Consider the following 25857-nt stretch of genomic DNA (forward strand, 5'->3'; position numbering starts at 1 on the left):
TACTTTGTTGTAGCATTTTGATACAACTGAGTATTTGATATAACTGAGCGAATTACTAGGCAATCTCAAAGGGCAGCTAGAAGTCAGTTGTGATTTTGGAGTCCTGTGTAGAGCAGACCAGGTAAAGACAGCAGCTTTTCTTTTCTAAATGATATTCATGAAACATAGGGCTGTTTTTCTTAAAATCCAGTAGTTGCTTGGTCATTATTTTCTAAACACTTTTATTCCCAGTTCTCTTTAATTAAATCCCCAGCTGCCTGTGTGGGATTTAAAATCTCTCTCCAGATGATGAGGCTTTCCTACTAGACCAATAACAAAGCCAGCATGATACTATGGTCCTTGGATTCAACAAGAATCTGAAGGTTTGAAAAGTCTGAGAATATTATAAATTACATCCAGTCCCCTAAATGGTTTCATCTGTTCATGTTAATGTCAGCCATTGCCCCTGATATGCCATCTTTTTGACTGAATTACATCATCCTGCTTTGTGAAACCACAAAATAATCCAACACAGTTGTATAGAATATTAACCAGGATCTGCCTTCTTTGCTGTGGCCTATTGACAGGAATCCTACACCATTGCTAATCGGAACCAGATTTAACTATATGCATGCTGCTAGCTTATTAAAGGATTTGGCAAGGTAAACATAGGAAGATGATTTCATTTGTGAGACTAGAACTCGGAAGCATAGATATAAGATAGTCATTAATATATACGAAAGGGTGATGCTTATTTACCCAGAAAAAAGCTTAGAATATGGAATGCTGTCACAAGGAATAGTTGAAGTAGATGCATTTAAGGGGAACTGAGGAAAAGCACAAGAGGGAGACATAGAGAAGACCTATTGATGGGTTTAGGTGAAAGACAGTGGGAAGACTTGTATGGAACATAAACATCAATGTGGAAATGTGGGGCTGAATGTTCTGCTTCTGTGCTGTAGCTGATAAGTGAGAAATGGCTATGTGATGTTCAACACTGAGACGGAATGTTGTAAACTTGAGCACATATTGTGGACTGACAATTCGGTGCATTACTGAGTGAGTGCTTCACAAAGGAGAGAAGCCAAAGAAATTCATCCTTGCTTAAAAATATGAATAAATCATGCTCCAGGGGAGACCTGCATCAGTTTGATTCAGCTCTACTAGGGAATAATTTTCATGTGCGCAGATGTAGTGTTTGGCAGTGGCACATATTAACTCTGCAGTCTTATGAATGACGCACAAGCATAACCAGTGCTACGTCCTGTAATCACTGGAATTCTTACATTGGTTGATCTCAGCTAGAAATGCTGCTTTAGTTGGGGCAGTTTAGTGAAATGCTATGGACGAGGGATCTGCCATCTTCCTTCTTTTGAGGCTGGATAGAAATTTGTGGTCAGGGTAAGAGTGCCCAGGGCCTCTTTGTTCTCCCACAGCAAAAATGTAGAAAGCCTCACTGAGGTTTGGCCTGTTGATGACCTGAACCAAGCTCATTGTCTTTTGTTACTGACTCCCCAGCGGCGATGTAGATACATTGTGTACAAGTGAGCTTGGTTCCAACTGTTAGGATGTGTTTTTCTATCGGTTCTCCACATTTTATCTTCATCGTGCATACATGATCCAGTGGAACAAAGATGTAAGGAGGTCACCCTTCACCATCACAGTGATTGGCATTGGTGCTACACCCTTGCTGTGTGTGCCATGTGTCTGGAAGCACGTCAGTCATAGTTTCAGTTAAGGCCTTATTGCAATTAACGATCAATTTTACACCATAATTCAGTTGCTGAGCCTATATGTGCTATGTGATTATGTACAAGTCCATAATCTTTTGGATGGGGGGGCTGGGGGTTAAGTTCCCTCTTAGGTGAATGTAAGTAATTCTGTGGCATTATCTGATTGAAAGCTCCCCCACATATTGGTGATGTTATTTATAACATAACCAGAATCATTTAACAAAATACCAGATCCTTTAACATGCTGCAGTTTGTCAGACCTAGCTTTGTGGAAGTTAACTGTTTTATTTTCTATGTTACAGTTTGAGTTGCAACCATATTTCAAAAGGAATTTTATTTTTCCTGAAGTCTTTATGAAATTAGGGAAGGTAGTTGATAAAGACAAATTATTTTTCTTTAATGGACATCAGTGACCATGAAATTTATAGTTTCCACAACCAACTTGTATTACTCAACATATGGTAGATTTCATACCTAGTATGCTGAAGGGATTTGCTTCCAGTTACGTAGGATAATTCATCATGTACTTGATGGACTTTCTAATGTACACACATTTCTCATAAAGTACCATGATAAATTATTTGCAGTCAAGGTTTGTTGGCATGAAGCTGTGATTGTAGTAATTTACAGAACATGAAAATGAAATGGTGAGCAAAGCTTGTCAGGCACAACATCCCCACTAGATGGTGTAGCCTCATACAGTGTTCTCTTCAGCTGGCAGTAATGCCAACCTCTGGAGAACCAAAATTATAATAAAACAAACGAGTGATCACTTTCAAGTCCCGTGGAATCCCTCTGTGATTCCATAAAGTACTCAATTAACTTTGAGGTGGCAATGATGTACAACTTGAAGTTAAGTTACTTAAGTAACCTTGTCATCCCTCCTCAGGGAAAAAGTCAAATTTCTTCTTAAAACACTTTAGTTGCCTTGTCTACCCACTAATAGCCTCAAATACACAAGCACTTCCTGGATTGTGAACAATCCTTTCAAGGACCATGTGGAAGGAAAAGTGCCAGAATAAGTTAAAAATAGTGAATGTTTATAAATCAATTGCTTACTTTATCTAAAACACAAATCTACTGCCCAAAGATCCAAGGGAATTGGAATCCACATTTTACCCTTAATGAATAAATTTCAAAATATATAACTAGAAATTGGAATCTACAAATTTTTGGTGCATTAAAACATGGCTGTGTTTTAGCATGAATGTCCAGGCAGGTACCCCACAAACATCACAACATTCAGTTTGAAAATAGACATGGGATGGTTTACATTTAGATCAAGCATTGTAGAGATGTACAGCACAGAAGCAAGCCCGTCATCGCACCATATCCATGCTGCCCCTTGTATCTACCACACTAATCCCATTTAACTACAGTAGGTCTGTAGCCTTCTGTGCCTTGGTGATTCTAATACTTGTCTAGATACTTCTTAAATGTTGTGAGAGTATCTGCCTCCACCACCTCTTCAGGCAGTGCAATCCAGACTCCATCCGTGCTCTGTGTGGGAAAAGTTTCCACTCAGGTCTCCTGTAAACCTTTTGCCTCTCACTTTAAATCTATGCCCTCTTGTGTTAGACACCCCCACCATGGGAAGAAGTGATATTTCAATCCAGACAACATCTTGACGAATCTACTCTGCACCCTCTCCAACACTTCAGAACTTCACACAGCACTCCAGGTGTGGGCTAACCAATGTTTTTATAAAGCTGTAACATGACATCCCAGCTCTTCACATTCTAACTGGCCTTCACTGAATTTCATGCTTCTCCTGACCCTTTGCTGCACAGCATTCAGAGAAGTGTGTTAGCTCTTAAAGGCACACTCTGCATGGTAACCAGAATCACATATTTTTAGGTGTCACGAGGAAGTAAAGGTTGCACTGCAGCAGGAGACCTACAAGTCCTGGTCGGTAGGATGCATGTCAGAAGGGAGAGCCTGTGGATCAGGGGGGCCAGGAGATCTGCCAGGCCAAACATAGGAAGAGCCTGGCAGCAGGGGATTACAGGGAGGTGAGAGAATTCCCAGGGAATGGAGAAAGGCAGAAGGAAATTTCATCTTCTTACAAGAAGTGTCAAGGTGATTGGCACTTCATATTTCCGCCTGCAGAGTGGAGATCCTCTCAGAGAGTGTGCTTAGTGTGGAGGTTTAAGTTCATTAAATTAGATGCCATTGAGGTGGAAGTGGTGTTATATGAATACCAACTTCACTTTTTGCATGCCTGATGTCAGTAAAATGTCAGGCACGCGAACGATGCATGAAAGTGCCCAGTCCAGTTTTGCATTTGGAATGACTTCATCCTGAAATGATAAAATTGAAATGAAGTAAAGTTAAAAGTGGACCACGTAGCACCTTAAAAATGGTGGAACCATTTTCGAGGCTTTTTATCTTTTATGGATATCCTAATGTATTTTATCTGGAAAAAAATATTTCTGGCTCTCATCTATATTATAGGAATAAAATCAGTACCTGTGTATGAGTTGCTGGTTATAATTAAATGACATCATTCAGATTGTTTGCTTGCAGTTTAATGGATACTGGGGTAGAGTTTTAACTAGAATGAGAAGTAAAATCTGGAAACTGGTCAAAGAATCCAGATGATGTTATAAAATGTGTCTTTTGACCTTGATCTATTTCTGGCAGGCCCCATGTGTGTGCAGAGCAGGCGCTGGCCATGGTGGGACACAGGCAACCTTGTGTGCAGGCCTTTACACGAATGGTCAAAGTGTGGAAGCAGGGATGCACTGCACATCGGTGGTGCGTTGGGTATGAGAGGAGGTAAGATGATTTTTATCAACCGTGCCTTTAACATGGCCCTTTACCTGAATAACCGAAGGGTTTGCATTCTACTCTGAATAAAACTTGGATATGAGATAACAATGTGGAATGGGATCAAACCAGAAATGCAAAGAAAACTGGTGCAACAAGCAATTTGCTGTAGGAATTCAGTGGGTCGATCAGTAGTTTTGTTGCTCCGTATTCCAGTGTCTGCAGTCTCTTGTGTAAAGGAAATGCTGATTGACCTGCTGAGTTCCTCCAGCAGATTGTTTGTTGCTCCAGATTCCACCGTCTGCAGTCTCTTGTGTCTCCAGTAGTATGGTATTAGACTGTTTGGAAATCCTGATGGTTCGGCATCTGGCTCACTCATTAGACCGGAATGTGGGCCAGGGTCCAGAGTGCAAGCAGAGCATGCGGCCAGGCCTGGGAGTCTGAAGCACCAGGGACTAGGAATATGGATAGGTTTGCGGACAGAGCCAGGACCTAGAGTGTTTGTTTATTTCCCACTCCCTTCAAAGTCACTGGGTTCATTGAGAAATTAATTATATTACTACATAGTATACAAAAAGGGGAAATAAATGCGGAAGTAACATTTACTAGTTTGATATTTCTGGTGGTTGAGAAGTTTAAATATCAGAATGTGAGCAACTTTTTTGCATGGAGACTTTGAGAGGTGGTAGACTCTGCTAGTGACTGAAGTAGAAATAAATAGTTCAGAGACACAAGATTCTGCAGATGCCGGAAATCCGGAGCAACACACACAAAATGCTGGAGGAACTCAAAATGCTGGAGCTGAGAGAAATAGAGCCTAGTAATTTCTAAGGTAGGGACATGTTCGGCACAGCTTTGTGGGCTGAAGGGCCTGAATTGTGCTGTAGGTTTTCTATGTTCTAACTCAGCAGGTCAGGCAGCATCTATAGAGGGAAATGAACAGTTGATGTTTTGGGCCGAGACCCTTCATCAGGACTGGAAAGGAAGAGGGCAGAAGCCAGAATAAAAGGTGGGGGGTGGGGGGGGGGGAAACATGAGCTGGCGGGTGATAGGTAAATCCCCCTCTCACCTGGATTCACCTCTTACCTGCCAGCTCGTGCTCCTCCCGCTCTTCCCTACCCTTTTATTCTGGCTTCTGCCCTCTTTCTTCCCAGTCCTGATGAAGGGTCTCGGCCCAAAACATCAACTGTTCATTTTCATAGATGCTGTCTGACCTGCTGAGTTCCAGCATTTGATGTGTGTTACAAGTAGTTCAGAGTAGTCGCAGAAGTAAAAGAGAATAAATATTTAGGGGAAAGAGTGGGTATGGGGGATTATGGTTGAGCAAAGAAAGGGATTTGTTGACTGGATGGTCTACATTGCAATTCAGTAACTCACTGTTTGCTTGGAAAGCATGAGAATGTGTTTCCAGGTCTCTCTTATATAGCCATTCTTAAGTTGATTAGTAGGGATTGTCCAGTGTGATGAACCCTATCCATTTTCCCCTTTTAATACATCCTGCTGTTTGGCTAAAGTAAAATACTTACCACATGAAGAAAGTTGAATGTGAATCTACCTGCTAATATTTCAGTATTATAACTAAATGAACAGGTCTGAATATTTGAATATGAATCTAGTTTGCCTAAAAAAAACACCTTTTCCTTTCAGGACTGGTTACTACACTGCTTATAGACAGGTGTACAGTTTAGAGCTCCAGACCATCTACAAGTGCTGCGTAGGATGGAACCAACAAAACGAGGAGCCAGGTTGCTTACACCGTAAGTATACCTCAATGCTTTCTGGAAATCTAATATAGTACATCCATTAGTATCCCTTTATCCACAGCACATGCTACTTCTTCAAAGAATTCCAATCAATTAGTCAAACATGATTTCCTTTTCAGAGAACCCTGTTGACTTTATCCGAGTACTTTGAATTTTTCTAAGTGCTCTGCTATAACATCCTGAATAATAGTTCCAATGTTTTTACTGTGATAGATGTTAAACCAACTGGCCTCCAGTTTCCTGCTTTCTGACCCTTTTCTCTTTTTGAATAAATAGTTACATTTCCTATTTTCTAATCTAATAGAACCTTTACTGAATTTAGGGAATTTTGGAACATTAAAGTTAACTCATCAGCTATCTCACTGCCCACTTCTTCCAAGATCCAGGGATCAAATACATTAGGACTCAGGGACCTGTCACCCTTCAACTCCAACAATCTGCTTGATACCACTTTGCTGGTGGTTGTAATTTTTTTGAGAATCCCCCTAGTTTCTCATTCCTAATCTTTACAATTTCCCTGTACTAACATTCCTGGAAAATGTATCACAAAAGTAGAGGCAAATTCATTTTTTCTTAGAAGCAAAAAAAATTACATGAATTCCTGAAAAATATTCCACCCTTTTAAAGTGAATGTTATTATTGTTTCCCCAGCCACATGCTCTGTTGGTGCATGTTTCAATGGAGGCAAATGTACCGAAGGCATCTCTCAAGTGTGTCACTGTCCAGAGGGATTCCAGGGTTCACAATGTCAGTATGGTAAGGTCTTCCAAAGTATATTCATTTTCTCATTTATTAAACTATTTATTAATGCATTAAACAATCTGCTTCAGTCAATGGTTTGTAGGTAGCATGGGTATACCACTCCAATCAAACAATTTATTGTGTAGCAAATAAAGTCAATTTATTCAGAAGGCAGAGTTGAGTTAAAGAGCAAAGGAACAAAATCTATTGCACTTCTCCCAATAAAAGCAGGGTAACTTTTTCCAGAAAAGTGCATTAACAGAATGGTTACATACTAATATTGCATATAAGATCAAATCTCACTCTCTTACAGCTACATGCTTATTAAAATTGATTGGGAAAATTACTTGCTTAACTCCATTCTGGCTTGCTGCAGCATTGTCGCCATAGGCAGTCCTTATTACATGGATTTTAACTGTAAGCAGTACAAGTTGTGTAGATTGGGTATATGTGGGGACCCTGCCTGTTGTGTGTGGCAATTGGAAAACTATTTTTAAAAAACTTCTTCCTCATTAGATTTGATTATTTGAAAGCCAGTCCATTCAAACTGCCTGTACTGATATGGGATTTAACAACTGAATGACATGATTTTAGAAAAAGGAATTTGTGCAGAACTAATTTCTCAGAAACAGAGTATACAAAAAGCAATAGGTAGTGAGGAAATGTTAATGGTAAAAATGGATTCAGAAGACAAGCAGGAGAATATGAGAATGGATGAACGAATGGAGTTAATCTTGATGGGGAAGAAAAGGAAAGTTTTCAATGCTAAATATCCCTTTCTTCTTAAGTTTGCTGTTTTGCATTGGACACTGTTCAAAGGAGAACTTGATTTTGCAGGATGTAGTTAAGCTAAAGCTTTGAGTCTCTCCAGTGCTGGTATGTGTTGTTAGCTGGGAATTTCCTCTGAGTGCTGCCTTAACTTCTTTCAATGCAAAACCTAGTACAGTGGAGTGGGAAGCAGCTTTGAAGAAATTCCCAGTTTATACATTATATGCCATTCATTGGTTCTTGGATGGCAAGAGTTCTGTGCATTCACTTGTTTATATTAGCTGTAAGAGAGTGAACGTTGTTGAAAATAGCTTTGGGAGGGAATAATGAGGAATATTCCTGTAATTGCTCTCCAATGCAGCAGAAAATGCAGTTATGCACCCGCAACAATGTTACAACAGCAAAGCTGGAGCATCTTCAAAGACTTTTTTTTCATTTATTCCCATAATTTGGGCTTCCTAATTGTACTTGTACTAAGTGGTCAGTTCAACTATTTCTGAGTGGAGTTGAGGAAGGGCAATAGAGATCTGGAAAATAACGTGAGGTTTGATCTTTGATAAAGATGGAGCTGGACAACCTCAAAGACATGTGGATGGAAATCCTGGATTTTTTTTTAGTTTAAAAAAAATGCAATACATGTCCTGCCCAAGTTATGAATGCCCTACTTATGTACAGCCTGCACATAGGAACAAGCATTTGGGAAACCGGTGGGATAGATTCACTTGCTCCTGCAGGGCTGCAGGCATCTTCTGCTGCCGGATCTCCAACTTGCAAACTGTTTGAATTATGAACATTTCACTGGAATGGAATGCTGTCATAACTTAAGGACAACCTATAGTCTGTACCTTGCCTATCTCATGAATTCCAACAAGTTAGGAATTGTTCCCCTTCTTTCTGTACAACCTACAGTAAACAGAAGACATTTTCATGGTGTGGATATCAAAATTAACCTTCCAGCTTTGCAGAGTCATCTTTTTACTGCCCATTTTAGAATGCTTTATACTACATTTAAATAAAAATGTAAAGGAAATGGAGAAAGTACAAAAGGCTTATTATAATGTAAGCAGAACCAGAAAGATGCCAGCAAATATTGAACAGACTGGAGGTCTTTTATTGAAACTGAGGAATGACTTCAGAGGCCTTTAAGATTGTGAAAGGGTTTGTTAGGGTTGGAGTAGAGGCAGTATTAAGGCCTTGGTTACTCACAGGCTATGTTTGGTGCACCACATTGCTTGTATGCCCGACAGTGGACTCCTGAAATAGAAACTCTATTCTGAACTCTATTGTGGGAGTAACTTACCAGGTAGGCAGAGAGAAAGCTTCATGGATGTGCTCAAAGCTTCCTTGAAGAAGTGCAACATCCCCATTGACTCCTGGGGATCTGTGGCCTCAGAGTGGAGGAGGGTCATTTGGAATGGTGTTGGGAATCTCGAGGCCATGCATGAAAAGCACAAAGAAGTCCTGTGTAAGCAGCAGAAAGAAAGCAGCACTTCATGAACTACCCACCTGCTGCTCCATCAGCCACTTCCTGCTCCATCTGTGCCAGAGTCTTCCATTCCTACATTAGCCGCCTTAGAACTCACAACCAAAGAAGACGCAAATCCTGATCCTGCAAGACTGCTTAAGAAGGCGAAGGAGAAAGAAGATGAAGATGGAAATCAGTAATAAGATGTCGTCCAATGGCAATTTGGGTGAAACTTTCTTGCAGAGTGTGCTGAGAATATGGAACTCCCTACCATTGGAAGTTGATGGAGTGAATGACATACACCATTTGTAGGAATCGGGATAAGTGAATGAGGGAGGTAAGAATTAGAAGGGCATGTTACTGATAGGTTACTAGAATTAAATGAAGTAGAATGGAATGGAGGCTTGTGTGTACCTTAAACCGGGGAAGGTTGACTTCACTCCAGTTCATACCTTCTGTCCTCCCCAGATACTTTGCTTCAAACCTGTGTTTATTAAATGACTGTTGCAGTGGCAAGATGCATTAATTTTGAAAAATATTTATTTTGCAAGGCATTCCATTCAATGGCCTATATTTAATTTTCATTCTACTGGAAATGTGAAGAATTCCTCTCAAGTTGAATGAAAGTTAGATGGCCATTTCAAGCTAGTTAAGGGAGGAAAGTGCTGAACACCATTGCAGTTGTTGTGGGAGGGTTACATCAGCTATCAGAGATGCCAAGAGACGATAGCAGTCCAAAATCGTCTCAGACCAGCTGTCAGTTGTGGCAGGGCTTACATGCTATACGGGCTACAAAACAAAGTCGGGCAGCTTTGCCAACAACAGCGCGTCCCTTCCTGATGAGCTTAACACATTCTATGCACTTTTTCAAAAGAAGGGGATTGCTTTGTCACCACCCACCTTGACCGCCTCCAAAACACCTGAACCCTAGTCGCCATTGAGGATGTAAGATCAGTCTTCCGGAGAGTGAACTCGCAGAAAGCATCTGGCCCGGATGGTGTCCCTGGCCATGTCCTTAGATCCTGTGCGGATCAGCTGGCGGGGTATTTGCAGACATACTTAACCTCTCCCTGCTTCAACATGAGGTTCCCACCTGTTTTAAGAAGACCACTATCATCCCGGTACCTAAGAAAAACAAGGTAATGTGCCTTAATGACTACCGACCAGTGGCTCTGACATCCACCATCATGAAGTGCTTTGAGAGGCTGGTCATTGCGTGCATCAGCTCCAGCTTCCCAGACAATCTCGACCCACTGCAATTCGCCTACTGCCGAAACAGGTCTACAGTGGATGCCATCTCCCTGGCCCTACACTCAGCTCTGGAGCATCCGGACAGTAAAGACACCTACATTAGACTATTGTATATTGACTACAGCTCTGCCTTCAATACAATATTTCCAAGCAAACTCATCACCAAACTCCTGGGACTCAGCACCTCCCTCTGCAACTGGATCCTTGACTTTCTGACCACAATAAGTGAGGATAGGTAGCAAAACCTCCAGCACGATTATTCTCAACACTGTTGCCCCACAGGGCTGCATCCTCAGCCTCCTACTCTACTTCCTATATACTCATGACTGTATGGCCAGATTCTGCTCTAACTCCATCTACTATAGTGGGCCATATCTCAAATAATGATGATTCGGAGTAGAGGAAGGAGACAGAAAGCTTAGTGACATGGTGTCATGACTTCATTGTCAGCAAGACAAAAGAGCTGGTCATTGACTTCAGGAAAGGGGGCGGTGTACTTGCACCTGTCTACATCAACGGTGCTGAGGTCGAGAGGGTTGAGTGATTCAAGTTCCTGCGAGTGAACATCACCAATAGCCTGTCCTGGTCCAACCACGAAGATGCCAGGGCCAAGAAAGCTCACTAGTGCCTCTCCTTCCTCAGGAGGCTAAAGAAATTTGGCATGTCCTCTTTGACACTCACCGACTTTTATTGATGCACCATAGAAAATGTCCTGTAAGGATGCATCATGGCTTGGTATGGCAAATGCTCTGCTCAGGACAGCAAGAAACTGCAGAGAGTTGTGGACACAGCCCAGCTCGTCACGGAAACCAGCCTCCCCTCCATGGACTCTGTCTGTACTTCTCGCTGCCTTGGTGAAGCAGTCAGCAGACCCCAGCCACCCGGGACATTGTTTCTTCTCCTCTCCCATCAGGCAGAAGATACAAAAGCCTGAAAGCACGTACCACCAGGGTCAAGGACAGCTTCTATCCTGCTGTTATAAAGCTATTGAATGGTTCCCTTATACAATGAGGTGGACTCTTGACCTCACAATCTACCTTGTTTGACCTTGCACCTTATTGTCTACCTGCACTGCACTTCTTCTGTAGCTGTGACGCTTTACTCTGTATTCTGTTATTGTTTTTACCCTGTACTACCTCAATGCACTGTGTAATGAATTTACCTGTACAAATGGTATGCAAGACAAGTTTTTCATTGTACCTTGGTACAAGTGGCAATAATAAACCAATACCAAAACATAGAACTTAGGACAGTACGCCACTGGACAGGCTACTCGGCCCATGATGTTGTGTCGATCTTGATGCAAATTTATACTAAATGTGCTTCTCCTGTGCATCATCTATATCCCTCCATTCCCTTCATATTCATCTGTTTATCTAAAAGCCTCTTAAACTCCACCAAACTGCCTGCTTCCACTATTGCCCCTGGTAACCGATTCCAGGCACCTACCATTCTCTGTGTAAGTAAGTAAATAAATAAGAAGAACTTGCCCCTCATATCGCCTTTAAACTTCCTCACCCCCCCCCCCCCCCCCCCCAAAACCAACCTTAAAAGCATGTCCTCTGGTGTTTGGAATATCTACCCTGGGGAAAAGATTCTGACTGTTTATCCTATCTATGCCTCTCATAATTTTAAAAACTTCTATCAGGTCTCCCCTCAGCCTTCGACGCTCTAGGGAGAATGACCCAAGTTTGTTCAACCTTTCCTTATAGCCCATACTCTCTAAACAAAGCAGCATCCTGGTAAACCTCTTCTGCACCCTCTGCATAGTCTCCCCATCCTTGCTACGATGGGGTGACCAGAACTGCATGCAATACTCCAAATGTGGTCTGACTAAAGTTTTATGTAGCTGCAGCGTGACTTCCTTACTCTTGTACTCAACGGCCTTACCAATGAAGGTGAGCATTCCATATGATGCCTTTACCACCTTATCTACTTGTGCAGCCAACTTCAGTGAACTATGGACCTGATCTCAAGATCCTTTGTACCTTAATACTATTAAGGGGTCTACCATTAACTGTATTCTTTCTCCTTTCACTTGACCTCCCAAAGTGCAATGCCTCACACTTGCTGGATTAAACTCCATCTGCCACTTCTCTGCCATATCTGTAAATGATCTATATCCTGCTGTATTCTTTGGTAGTCCTTTACACTGTCCACAACGCTACCAATCTTGGTGTCATCTGCAAACTTGCTAATTCACCCATCTACATTTTCATCCAATTCATTGATATATATCACAAACAACAGAGGTCCCAGCACCGATCCTTGTGGAACACCACTGGTCATGGACCTACAGCCAAAATACCAGCCTTCCGCCCCTACTCTCTGTCTTCTATGGACAAGCCAGTTCTGAATCCAAACTTGCAATTCACCCTGGATCGCATGCATCTTTATCTTCTGAATCAACCTACCATGAGGGACCTTATCAAATGCCTTACTAAAGTCCATGTAGATAACGTCCACTGCCTTACCCTCATCAAGCTCCTTTGTCACCTCCTTTAAAAAAAAACTCGATCAAGTTTGTAAGGCATGACCTGCCCCACACAAAGCCATGCTGACTGTCCCTAAGCAGGCCATGCCTTTCCAAATGCACATAAATCCTATCTCTCAGTACCCTCTCCAACAGCTTCCCTACCCCTGATGTGAGGCTCACTGGCTTATAATCATTCCTGGTGTTGAAATAAACACATTTCAGCTCGTCAGTCCAACTGTGTTTATTAGCCTGTCCTTTGCTGTCCTTCCTTTTAGTATTGCTTGTCATACCATCTTTCTTTCCCTCAACCATGCTGCCCTGTTGCTGTGGTTCCCACCTCCTGCCACTCTAGTTTAAAGAATTCTGGTTGGAAGAATTATGTAAGTGAACAATTTTATCCCCTACATTATTGTTAGAGTTTGAACATGTATGTCATAGATTACAGTCTTGTCATGCAGGAGATTTAGGATACGACTTCATTACATGGACCTGAGTTCACTACCAACAAATCTTGTGCAACTTTGAATGAACCGCCATGACAAACAACAGCTACTTCCATTTATGTAGCATCTTTCGTATGGTAAAACATTCCAAGATGCTTCATGGAATGTTATCAAGTAGAACTTGGTTCTGTGTCAAATGAGCAGAAATAAAGATGGATGACCAAAAAGCTTTGTCAGAGAGGTGGGTGTAAAGGATCACCTTAAAGGAGGAGAGAGACAGGGCTCCAAAATAATGGTGCAGGAGCAAGTAAGGTTTCCGTTACAGATGATTCTTTGGTTGGTGACTGCATATTGAGAATTGAACCAAGCAAGGACAAGTTGAGAACAGAGGAGACATATACCTGACCTTCTGATTGGGTTGGTGCTGGCCTACGTTCCCCAAGTGAAGCAGAAATAGAACTTGTGCAGATTTGTAATGTTGCAAGCTAAACTGTGGTGTTCACAAAAATTCATGAGGATTTCATCTTGCTCTTACCCAGTTCTAAGTAGGAGACTGCAGGAATGAACCCATTGGGAAATAAAAGGAACTCAGTTGTGGTGAATCCCTGTCATTTCCAAGAATTTTTGCCTTGTAAAAGATCCAACTGTTGCCTCTCTCTTTTATTGCTTTCATGCATTGGAGCCAAGAGCAGCTATTCTTTTGTCAGAAGCTCCCACTGTGCTGACTCGGTTGCGAGTTGTGTTTATGTCATTCTCCAGATGAGCAAGTTTGGACTTGACTCTGGTGGGGGTTTTGGGGTGGCAGTAGAACATCCAGCCCAAGCAAGAGGTCCAGATGTCCAAAGATAGAAGCAGATCTTTATTTTAAGTATTTTGATTAGCGTCCTTGTACGGTGACTCAGGAGGATGAGTGTGGGGTTTAGGCACATCCTTGTTCCTTGCCCTGCGGATTGGTGCAGGATTTTTGAGCAACACAATACAGAAAGGTGCTAGAGGTGGTCCACGATGACACTGGCTCCTGATCCATGAATATTAGGCACCCTTTTGCTGACATTGGCAGGGTCAGTTCAGGAGGGAATAGGCAGGCTCAACGTGGGCACAACCTCTGTGATCATGTCCCATGGAGTCTTGGTAATATTTCTTGTAAAGAAGTCTTTAATTTGCATTTTCAGATAGTGCCAATGGAGAATTTTCATTCCTGCTGAGAATACTATATAAAAAGTGAAAGACACGTGATAAAAATTTTGCATCTGCTTTAAGAATAATCCTTCAAGATGTTGACATTTTGGGTGAGTTTTATTTTAAAAGTAATGTAAGGTATCACATTTTACAAATATTGCACCAGATTTAAAACAGGATGATGTGTGAAGCAGTGGGCAGTTCCATTGTATCTTCACTTTTGGCAACCGAGTAGGCAGTAGCCCAATCTAATGTGATGAAAATTTAAGGCCTAAAGCAATCAGTATCTGAGATTGAGATGTTTCCATCCCATTTTTACTGGATACAAACACCATTCACAGAATAAAGCCAATCTCTTCCATCAAACAATTTTTGCCTGGAGAAGTGCCTAGGGCTGCCATATATGGATTCTGTTTCTGAGGTGGGGTTTGAGGCATTTTGCCAGCGTCTTTCCATGTAACTGACAATAACCAGCCTTGGAGAAATCAAAGCTGCGGCAAATTTGCAAAAATTAGAGTCTTTACCATTCCTTTCACTTGTGGTCTTCAGCATCTCTTTGCATTAATACAGAGTAATTTTGATTTTTGAATAAATGCAAAGTATTTTCCAAACAACCTGCATACTGTGATGATACTGTAGTTAAATTACTGGACTAGTAATCCAGAGACTTGGATTTAATATTCAGAGACTTATACATGTTCAAATCCTTCCGTGGAAACTGTGGAATTTAAATTTGGTTTGTAATCTAGAAAGTTTAAAAACAAAACTAGTCATTAGTAGTGTTTACCATGCAGCATCTGGATTGCTGTGAAACCCATCTGGTTGACCAATGGCCTTTGGGGGAGGAGATCTTCCATCCTCACCCAGTCTGGTCTACATGTCACTCTAGACCCATGCCAAGTAGTTGCCTCTTAAATGCTCTCTGAAATTGCCTAGCAAGCCACTCTATTCAAATGAAATTAGGGACAGACAATAAATGCTGACCTTGTTGGTGAAATCTGGATCCTGTAAAATGAATAAACTAACTGAATAATATTTTCCACTGGGAACAATGAGACCACAAGAGGAATTAAGTTGTCGCTTATATCAAAGCAAAATACAATGCCCAGCATGTCTTCAAAACATGGAAGGGGAGCAAGGATGACCTCTGACCCAGGGCACAATAACAAGCCTTCCCCATCAGCTCTCAGCCTCTGCTAGTCTGTGTCCTCCATTTCTCTTTCAACTCCATCCTAATATAGACATTCCCTTTATTATCCCCATCTCTCCATCTTCTCTGCAACTTAAAACATACCTGTTTTCTGACTTTTCCTGGTTCTGAGAGAGGTTATTGACCTGAAATATTAACTGTCTCTCTCTCCACAGATGCTGCTTAATCTGCTGAATGTTTCCAGCAATTCTTTTTTTTGTCCTCAATACCCCTGTACTTGGCTGACGTGTCGTGTTTGTGAATCAGAGGTTGCCATTGTCACTGTTTTCAGTGGAACTGAGTTCTTCAATTGTTTCATCAACACAAAGTTCTATTTGCATTTCAACAGAGCACTTTATAAAGTATTAACTAAATTGTAAAGTCTTCCTTTAGCTGGGACTATGCCAAAGGTGGAATTATTTATGATTTAAGACTGATAATTTCCTACATATGGTTATATTTGAGACCAATTCATGACCTCTATTTTAACTCTGGTTGGTGAGGTCAAATGGGAGGTGAGTTGGAAACAAACCCTGTGCTGCAAGATCAGCGCTACTTTGACATCAGAATCAGGTTTATTATCACCGACATATGTCATGAACTTTGTTGTTTTGCTGCAGCAGTACAGTGCAAGACATAAAAATTACTATAAGTTTCAAAAATAAATGAATAGTGCAAAAGAGGGATAATGAGATAGCGTTCATGGACTGTTCAGAAATCTGATGGCGGAGGGGAAGAAGCTGTTCCCAAAATATTGAGTGTGGTCTTCAGGCTCCTGTACCTCATTCCCGATGGTAGTAATGCAAAGAGGGCATGTCCTGGATGGTGAGGGTCCTTAATGATGGATGTCACCTTCCCGAGGCACCGCCTCTTGAAGATGTCCTTGATGGCAGGGAGGTTTGTGCCTGTGATGGAGCTGGCTGAGTCTACAAGCCTCTGCAGCATCTTTCGATCCTGTGCATTGGAGCCTCCATACCAGGCTGTGATGCAACCAGTCAGAATGCTTTCCGCTGTACATCTGTAGAAATTTGCAAGAGTCTTTGGACATCTGGGCCTTGTTTATATCAATTAGTCAAACGCTCAACTGTTCCAGCAGGGAAGGAGGGTTGCCAACTCTGCAGGATTTTCCGGGATTTTTCTGGAGCATCCGGCAATCAAATACTAACCTTCTGGATACCTCTGAAATAACCGGAGAGAAAAAGATTAGGTGAATAAAATAAGAGTTTTTTTTTTGCTTTGAATAGTTGTGTTTGTTGCTGATAATTGTGTTTGAGGTGGAGGAAGGTTTGACCGATGGAGCTTTGGACCCTGCAGAGGAGGGGTGCGAAGTTGCATGGCTTGTAGCTGCCCTCTAATACATGGCAGCTGGCCCGTCTTGTGCAGGTCTTGCATTTAAGAGATGGGGACAAGTGTTGCCAAAGAGGTTTAAACTTTTGTATCACCACTGCCTCATTTAGTTGCACATCCCTGAAAACCATAAGGTTATAGGTTCAAGTCCTGCTCCAGTTGCTTGAGACATGGTGACACTCCAGTACTGTACTGAGGAATGGTTGTGTTGTCGGAGTTTAACAACTTCAGGGTCAATAAGTGCACCTTGTTTTGACATCTCCTACTAATGAACCACTAGCTACAAATTCTTGTCAATTCACCACATCCCTACCACTCACCTGCCAATGACTTTCATTGACCAGGACACAATTCCATTATTTGTATGCTCTGCCTCGCCCTCACTTCACAGTTGCAAATCATATTCCCACATTTTACATCTTGAACACAGTGGCAACAATTCACCCATGATAGCCTCATTACTCAAGTTCATTGACACACTTCCCCCTTCTAGGAGAATGTGGCCAACAGCAGGAGATGCCAGTAGCTGACTGGAGACTGAATTCCTTGTTCTAATTCTTATCTCCTACTTCTTCCTCCAATCACACACTCTCTTCAGATTTATCGACCACAGAAGGTGGATGATGGTATCCACAGCAAAATGCTCAGCATGCTGGGAAGCCTGCCAAGGAATATAGACAAGTCCAGAATTGCACAGTGCCCTATGCATAAAGGTCAGAGTTTGGAGCAAATTCTCAAGGATGGAACTGGTGGATAACTCCATTGGTGTACTTCTGGAATCAACCAAGAGGTGGGGTCAGATGGCCAGTGTCTCATCTTCCATTGCAACATAACCAGACATTTTCTGACATCTGGGTTCTGCTGCAGAAACTCAGAATGTTGCCATCACAGTCCTGGGCCCCAACAGGTTATATAAACCACTGAGGTGATACCCGGGGAGTGGCAGTGACTCTATGGAGCAATACCCTCCATTCCTCTCTCACCCCAACCATTCTCCTGGTGCCCTTCCTCGTTGCTGCCACTCTTGCCAAAACGGTAGAGTCTAAAGCTGGTCCTGTTGGGTCCAAAGCTCCTGTGGGCCTTTCACCCAGGCCATCTCCTTTCATCTTCACTGAAGGTCCAGAGCTTTCCAGCAGTTACGGTGCTTGGGATAATGCTGTGTAGAAGCACTGGAACAACTGTAGGTACTCAGGACAGGCATTGAGGGCATGCACATCGGTGATTAGTTTGATTTGTTGTAATGTTTATTCTGTGTTGGCTTTTACTTTTGCTCAGTGCCCAAAAGGATAGTGTGAATTCAGCATCAGAGGGAGGGCAGCGTGTGGGAGACTGATGGGGAATAAAGTTGAGTTGCTGGTAACACATTACAGTCGGTCTAGATTGCAACCTCCCCTCCATTTCTTTCCCTACCTTTTCATCCTTTGCCTCTTCTGCATGCTCACACTTTTCAGGGTCTTGAGTGATAGCGAGGGGGAATGGCTGCTGCTTCTTGATGGCCAAGTTATGAGCATACAGCAGACCATCACAAATCACGAGGACTGCTCATTCAAGTATCATAAGGCTCATCCAGGGCAGTTCAGCAAATGTAATAATTGCTCTAGGACACCCGCGATATGTTCTGTCTTATTTCTTATGGGAGCAATGCTGTCCTTGTATGCACGTTGTGCACTATGTGAGTTGTATACCAGAGTTAGCAACATGTCATCAACAGGTTGTCCATATCACCCAGTGGACCGACCTTTGGGTTTCCAAAGTGACTCAAATATCGCTGCCAGAAATGAAGGTGTCATGACTGTTGCCAGGGTTACTGGGCATCGAGCTTCACAATGCACTGTCTATGGTCACAAATCAGTTGGATGTTGAGGGAGTGGAACCCCTTTCATTTCTCGTACATGGCAGACTTAAGATGTAGTGCACACAGCAACGTGCAGGAGGTGAGTAACATCATGACCATAGAAAAAGCTTGATTTGTTTGCAAACCATTGTATTTGCACTGTCTGCTTCTCTGAATGAAATCATCTTTTTTTTAGACTTGGTGACCTCCCCAGGTGATAGTGCACTGCTGTGGTCAGTTGGTGAAGCCATTGATAAGGATTCTTCTTTAGAACATATGAACATAAGAAATAGGAGCAGGAGTAGGTGTCGAGCCTGCTCCGCATTCAATAGGATCATAGCTGATCTGGCCGTGGCCAATGTTGCCTGACCTGCTGAGTATTTCTAGCATTTTCTGCTTTTATTGATGAAAAGGAGAGTGGCTTGAAATCAATAAAAATAAATATCAAAAAATCATCAAATACTGGTCATTAGAATATCTTGGAGCTGTCAGAAAAAGATTTAGAGTGAATAGTCTAGAGGATAGTGAACAGTTGATAGTTATATCCCACTGTGCTAAAGAATGTGCTTTATTATATTAGTTGTGGATCATCTGTCAATTGTGCATTGATGCATTGAATAGAGTTCTGGTTAATATCACGCTGCTGTTTGATTCTAGCTCTTACTCATATCCTGGAAAAGACAAGGCAACAAAATGGTCTCTTATCAACACATTGGGTTTGTCATAATGGTCACCAATGTATATCAATCAATTCAAATCAGGTATTGTAAGAATATATATCCAGATGATGATTATTTGGAAGGTATGACAGTGGTTCTTTCAGGTTTGTAAAAATGGAGCAATCAGATGGTAGTACGTAGGTGGACAACACTCTGAAGTGGCAGTGAATGTTGGGTGTGGAAACCTAGAAGTAACTGTTGAGGGAGAAGATGGGTTGACCTTTTAACATGTTCATCAAGTAGATTGCTCAGACAAGGTGAGAAATTTGGAAACGAGGGTCAGGAGGGAATTGAGCAAATGAGGTTGAGCATTTCTCCTCTGAAAGAACCCAGGTCAGACTTGATTCTTCAACAATAACGCTCTAAGTATATACTACTGAAGGACAAATGAACCGGCTCTTGCACTGATCAATGCAGCAGATCTCAGACAGGATGGAGTCTTTGCACATTAGTAAAAGTTTTTACCACTAATATTTTTATTGAGTGATATGGTACATGCATACATCTGATGAATTATAACTGTCAGATATGATTCTATTTCTTGCAACTGTTACAATAACATTCCTGTAAAGCACACTGTAACTGGGGCTCTGTTTAAAAAAAAATAAAGTTACATGAATTCATCGGCATGGAACACTTTGCAGTAATAGTTGTGTGGTGTGCTGTAAAAGAGATTTATATGGAAACATGTTGTTTTATATTTAGAATAACATGAGTGTTTAGGTATGCCTAGAGTTTATAGTGTGACATTGACATTATTTAGAGTGGACGTGACGATCCCCTAAATATTTATGGGGTGCATTGTTGTTGGTCAGTTTTGTATGCGGTTTTGCTTATCATTTTATACTCAAGCTGTTTTCAGGAAGTTTCTTAAATATAACATGGTTGAAGTGACTTTTGAAATATCCAATATTTTAAATGTGCATAAGGAATTGTTAAAGAAAGCAGATATGCCCAAGAGTTTTTGTGTGCTCTGGATCACTGCAGGTGGAAAGGACCCCATCTTAAGGTCACTGTGCATAAATGGTTCTCAAACTGGGGTTCATGGATCACTGCAGATGGTTGGGACTACCAGTGCCTACAGAATAAGGAATTCCAGGCAATCAGTTAGAGATTATTGTCTGATTGACATGTCACTCCAGCAATTGCAATGTGGCCTCACCCTGACCTAAGCGCAAGTATCCGAATATAGGAGAAGATGCATGTGAGAGACTGGATCTCAGCAGGGTGATAAAAGCAGTAAAAGATGCTTGTGCCAACAAAACCCATATTTTATGGGGGGAGGGGAGAACCATTTACTGCATCTACTTAAATTATATGATATATGATTGTAGGGACTCTTGTGGTTTTAATACCAAAAGCATTTAACTCTAGTATGGAATATGATAGGATGCATTTAAGCGATTGAACTAAGTTTCACAGACCTGGGTTGTTGACCTAGTGATGTGAATTTACTTCCACCCTGGCCACAGAGGTATTTCATATGAAATAATTAACTACATCTGTAATAAAATACCAGCATTGGTAGTACTGGATTGTTGTTAGAAATCCATCAGGTTCAAATAATACCCTTCACTAATTTGCTACCCTTGTTAGTCAGGAAATTCACATCCTTGAGCAGCAAAATGGTTGACTCTGAAATGGTGTAATGAGAAGTTTGAGCCATTAGGGATGGACAGTTCCAGCAACGTCTCCATCTTCTGAACAAATAGAAGGTTATGAGTCCAGTGGTGTAAGGTTTGTGCACTAGTTAACGTCACTGCTGCTTGCCTGGTGTCACTGTGCATAGGTGCATGAGATTCAAATTCAGGTTATATACCATGCACACTTGGAAGTATTAATTATATTTTGTAATCCGTTGTGTAGATTAATTCAGCTGCATAGAATGTATGAAAAGCATATGTTCTACAATTTATAGGTTTAAGGTGAGAAGGGGAAAGTTTAAAGGAGATTTACGAGGCAAGTTTTTTTTTAATGCAGAGTGGTAAATGCCTGGAATGTGCTATCAGGGGAGGTGGTGGAAGCAGATACGATAGCAATGTTTAAGTGGTGTTTAGGCAGGCACATTGAACAGGCAGGGAATGGAGGGATATAGACCACGTGCAGGCAGATGGGATTACTTAGATTTGGCATCATTGTCATCACAAACATCATGGGCTGAAGGGCCTGTTCCTCTGCTGTGCAGTTCCATGTAATTGAATTTCCAGCCAGAATGTCTGCTTGGGAAATAGTGCTGAGCTTATTGAGTATTAAACATCTCTCCAGTTATACAGTAAATTAAAAAAAATTCTGTGTAATTCATGCCACAGCAAGTCATTTGTACTGATCAGGAAGCCTGTTAACGCAAACTTTCTCAGTGTTGCTCCGAATTTCCTACACTATTCATTACACTGGACTTCAGAATAAATTAATGGTCATTATAGTTAATAACACCTAATATTTACTTTGAATATAGTTTTCAGGATTGGTATCCACTGGCAAACTCAATCCTTTGATATTGCTGAGTTTAAGAGAGATGAAGGCTTTTGGTTTGGCTGTACAGCATGTTTGGTACCGAATGTACAAGTACCAGAAGTAATTTAGATGTATGTTATTATCATGTTGTATCAGACCATACTGAGTGCTAAATATTTTCATTGGATGAATTGACACATTAGCCAGTTTTTATCAGAGTCTAATACTACAAGGTATTTGAAGGGGGAAAATTCTTGCATTTAAGAAGTGCTTTTCATGATCAGAGGCTAAGTTGTCGACTGTGAAGCCATGCACCACCATGCCTGATAATGGAAGTTCTTCTGGTTGACTGACTTAGATTTCATTTTGTGCTAATTGCATGGAGCACATCTGATTAAGACATTGATTTGAACCACATGTTTTCTGGTCACTAGAAGCAAAAGTATCTTAATAGGTTCTTCTAAAGTGCACTGTATAGCTCCAATCTGATGACTGTTGCATGTGTTGACAGAGAACCAGATTCTCGCTAAACAATAAAATAGAGATGAATGGTTCTTTGCAAGGCCTACAGTGGGCTGACATCTTTGTTGTATCTTGAAGACAAACTTTTGCATGTTGGCTTGCTTGCTTAAGACTCCTGCCGCTGTCTTTTAACTTACTGAATAGAAGTGGTGTTGGGAGCTAAGATAAGGCAAAGAGGCATTTTGGTTTAAAGAGAATGTGGTTAACCTTGTTGCTTCAATCAATGGAATATTTTTAACAGTCGTCTAACACTTTGAAACCTCAAGGTGTATGCCCTAAAGTTCAGTTTTCCCTCCTCATGAGTTCCTGATTTCATCCATGTCACTTTCATGAGACAGTAGTGGATGTTTTTTCTTGAAGGAAATGTTAAAGGTGAAGCCCTGTTTGGCTGTTTAGATAGATAGGAGATTTTAAGATAAGTAGCATATTCTCCTGGTATTTTAACTAACATTCCTTCCCCACCAAAACAGATTAAATAATCAGTATCTCATTGATTTTTCCGGTGAGTAAATTGTGTACCAGGTTTAATTGCACAACAATGATTCTATTTCCAAAGCAATTAACTAGCTTTGGGCTGACATATGGATGCAACTTGTACATTTTCCCTTCTTTTACAATTGTTTGTTATTCCCAGAATCACTGGCACCACTGTGTCCTGTGCACAACTTTAGAGCTGTAGGAAACTCAAAAATGAGATGCAATAACGTGGGACTACTGATTGCCAAGTTTGCATTCTTTTGACATCCGCACAGAATTGACATTGACCTGGAGTAAACTCCTCATATACAACTTTATGCAGTCCTGTTCCTCTTTCAGGAATAGTTTAATAAGTTTCCATTGCCAGTGGGTGAGCCCCCTGCTAACAGCATAGGCTCATAAAATTACCTCTGCGTCTCGACACTACGCTGATGTATTTTGTTTTCATTTTTAGGAATGGTGTATAATTAATGTCATTCTCCAGTGCTCGTGTTACTTGAAAATGCTTTTAATGGAAGGAATGTTCTGAGAAACTTCCTATGGTTTTGTGTTTGGATTCTATACAATATTGTTACCTTTTTAGCATGAATTGAAGAAGTCAATATTTATAATTATATCAATAATCAGCATTATTGATAAGGTGAAAAATAAGATTTATTTTGATTTGATAAACCTCACAATTTACCATTAACCTTTTGCCTTATCCTCTAACATTCTCTGTTGTGCTACATGCACCATGTTTGTAGTATCAATCTTCAGATAGTTGATGGAAATTTAATTTTCTTTTCATTTAACATTATTGAAAATTTTGAATACAAGTGTATAAAGTAGAGATTGTTTACACCAGGGATTCCTGACCTGAAGAGGGATTGCTATTGCATTACCATTTTCTTTAAAGTTTCATTCACATTTGTGAATGGAGTTAAGTTTGCCTTTTGAACAAATATTCTCTCAAGGATGTGGGACTTAAACCAGTGGAATGAACCATCACCAGATATTTACGAGGATGGTACACTGAACTACCAATTGCTTTGGTCTTGCACATCCATTTGTGTTCAAAATGATCAGTCCCACTGATCCATCAAGCTCAAACTGGTGTGGGCATATTTTTCAGCTGTTGGTCTTTGCAGAAGCAAAACTATGGATACTGTCTACATGCAAAATCATTTCAAAGTTGGGTTCAAATGATATTGATACATTGAAGCAATGCTAACATTGAAGCTGTTGGTATCTTGGATATGTTGTTCGCTTCAAAACCTTGCATCTTGCTCCATTGGAGCTGCTTTTAACGTGTGTTTTATCTCACTGTTTCAAAATCTACTTTGTTATTATGTGTTTGAAGAGCAATGCTGAGTGAGATTCTGAGAGACTGCCAGCACTTTGATAAATAGCATTATTCCTGAGTGCTCCCGCCATATTTCACTAGTTTTGCTCTTGACCTCACAAGCTGTTCTGTGGGTTCAGTCTGCCCAAAAAGCACTTTAGAAGCAACTGTTTGCAATTACTAGCAAGCTACAGATTGGTTTGAGGAATTATGAGGCAACAATTTCCTGATGTAGAGTTAAATTCAATACATCAGTGTCAGGATGATTATCTGAATAAGAGTCTTATCATTTTCTCGCACACCTGTTTCAGTATTTGTCCTTAGTTTATTAATTAGATCAGATCAACAATGCTAACATTGTTTAAAGAATATATACATTTGATGAAGTTGTATCATTTTAGAATACTTTTAGTACATTGGATTTATCTCTTTAGATAGCATGTAGACTGACAGCATATTTTGAGTCAAAATAGTTTAACTATATTTCTGGGATTTTGATAACTGTGTGGATGGTATTGAAGTTATTGTCCATGGAGAGAGAATTTTTCTGGGTTGGATTGTTAGCCTATGGAATGCTCCAGGGACCTAACTAGAAGGATGAAATTCTTGCTCAGCCAATATCTGCAGTTAGGTTTTTGCTGGATAGAAACTTTCTAGTTGCTCATTATAGTGTCTTTCCTCTTACAGTGAAAATGCAACAGATTCCGATTTTAAAAGTTATGATTTTATTTTGCGGCTGCTGTGAACTATTACAGATGAAAAATCCTCCTTTTAGCTTCTTTATCTCCATTCTACAGGGTTAATTCTTTAAACATGTGGGAACACTTTATTAGTGACAGCTGATTTGTAATGTGGAATGACCTCAGGGTATATAGTACCTCTCTCAATGAGGTCATATAGGTGCAAAGTGTAGCCTGGTGCAGCAAAGGGTCCTTTTGAGTACAACTGCAAATTACATCAGCTTACTATTTTTAAACAATGACAGAACATTCATATTTAATGTTGCAATCTAACAGACACTTTGAAAATAACAACTTTTATAAAACGAAATATGACCTGTATAAAACCCTTGGAATGTGTCTGTGACCCTTATAAGCCACTCACTTTATGTAATCGCTTTGTCAAACCACAATCTTGCAAGTGGACTTGTACATTTTGTGCTCATGTCAGGACACTGGTAGTTCTGAAAGTAAATTCTATTCAAGTTGTTTTTTTAATTGTTTGTTTCTATAAATTAATCTTAAGGATCATAGAAACTACTGTAGAAAATGGTGGATAACTTGGCCCATCACACTGTACAATCAGACTTAAATGAGGAACTATCCTTACCAATCCTATTTCCTTGCTCTTTATCAATCCTTACCAAATAGCAATCTATTTCCGGTTTAAATGAGGCAAGGTCTTGACTTAAGTTGTGTAGAAAG

The 25857-nt window shown here is 40.8% G+C and overlaps 1 protein-coding gene across 1 annotated transcript in view; it reads left to right on the plus strand.

Moving 5' to 3' along the window:
- LOC127571885 (multiple epidermal growth factor-like domains protein 6) overlaps positions 1-25857 on the plus strand; it is a 265342-nt gene that overhangs the window by 14978 nt on the left and 224507 nt on the right. Inside the window, exons 2-4 of the mRNA XM_052018632.1 lie at positions 4356-4490; positions 6129-6238; positions 6896-7000. Of these exons, the coding sequence (XP_051874592.1) occupies positions 4356-4490; positions 6129-6238; positions 6896-7000 (350 nt within the window). The remainder of the gene's footprint in view (positions 1-4355; positions 4491-6128; positions 6239-6895; positions 7001-25857) is intronic.

This window comes from Pristis pectinata, chromosome 6, assembly GCF_009764475.1.
Source record: "Pristis pectinata isolate sPriPec2 chromosome 6, sPriPec2.1.pri, whole genome shotgun sequence".
In the NCBI taxonomy this organism is placed as follows: Eukaryota; Metazoa; Chordata; class Chondrichthyes; order Rhinopristiformes; family Pristidae; genus Pristis; species Pristis pectinata.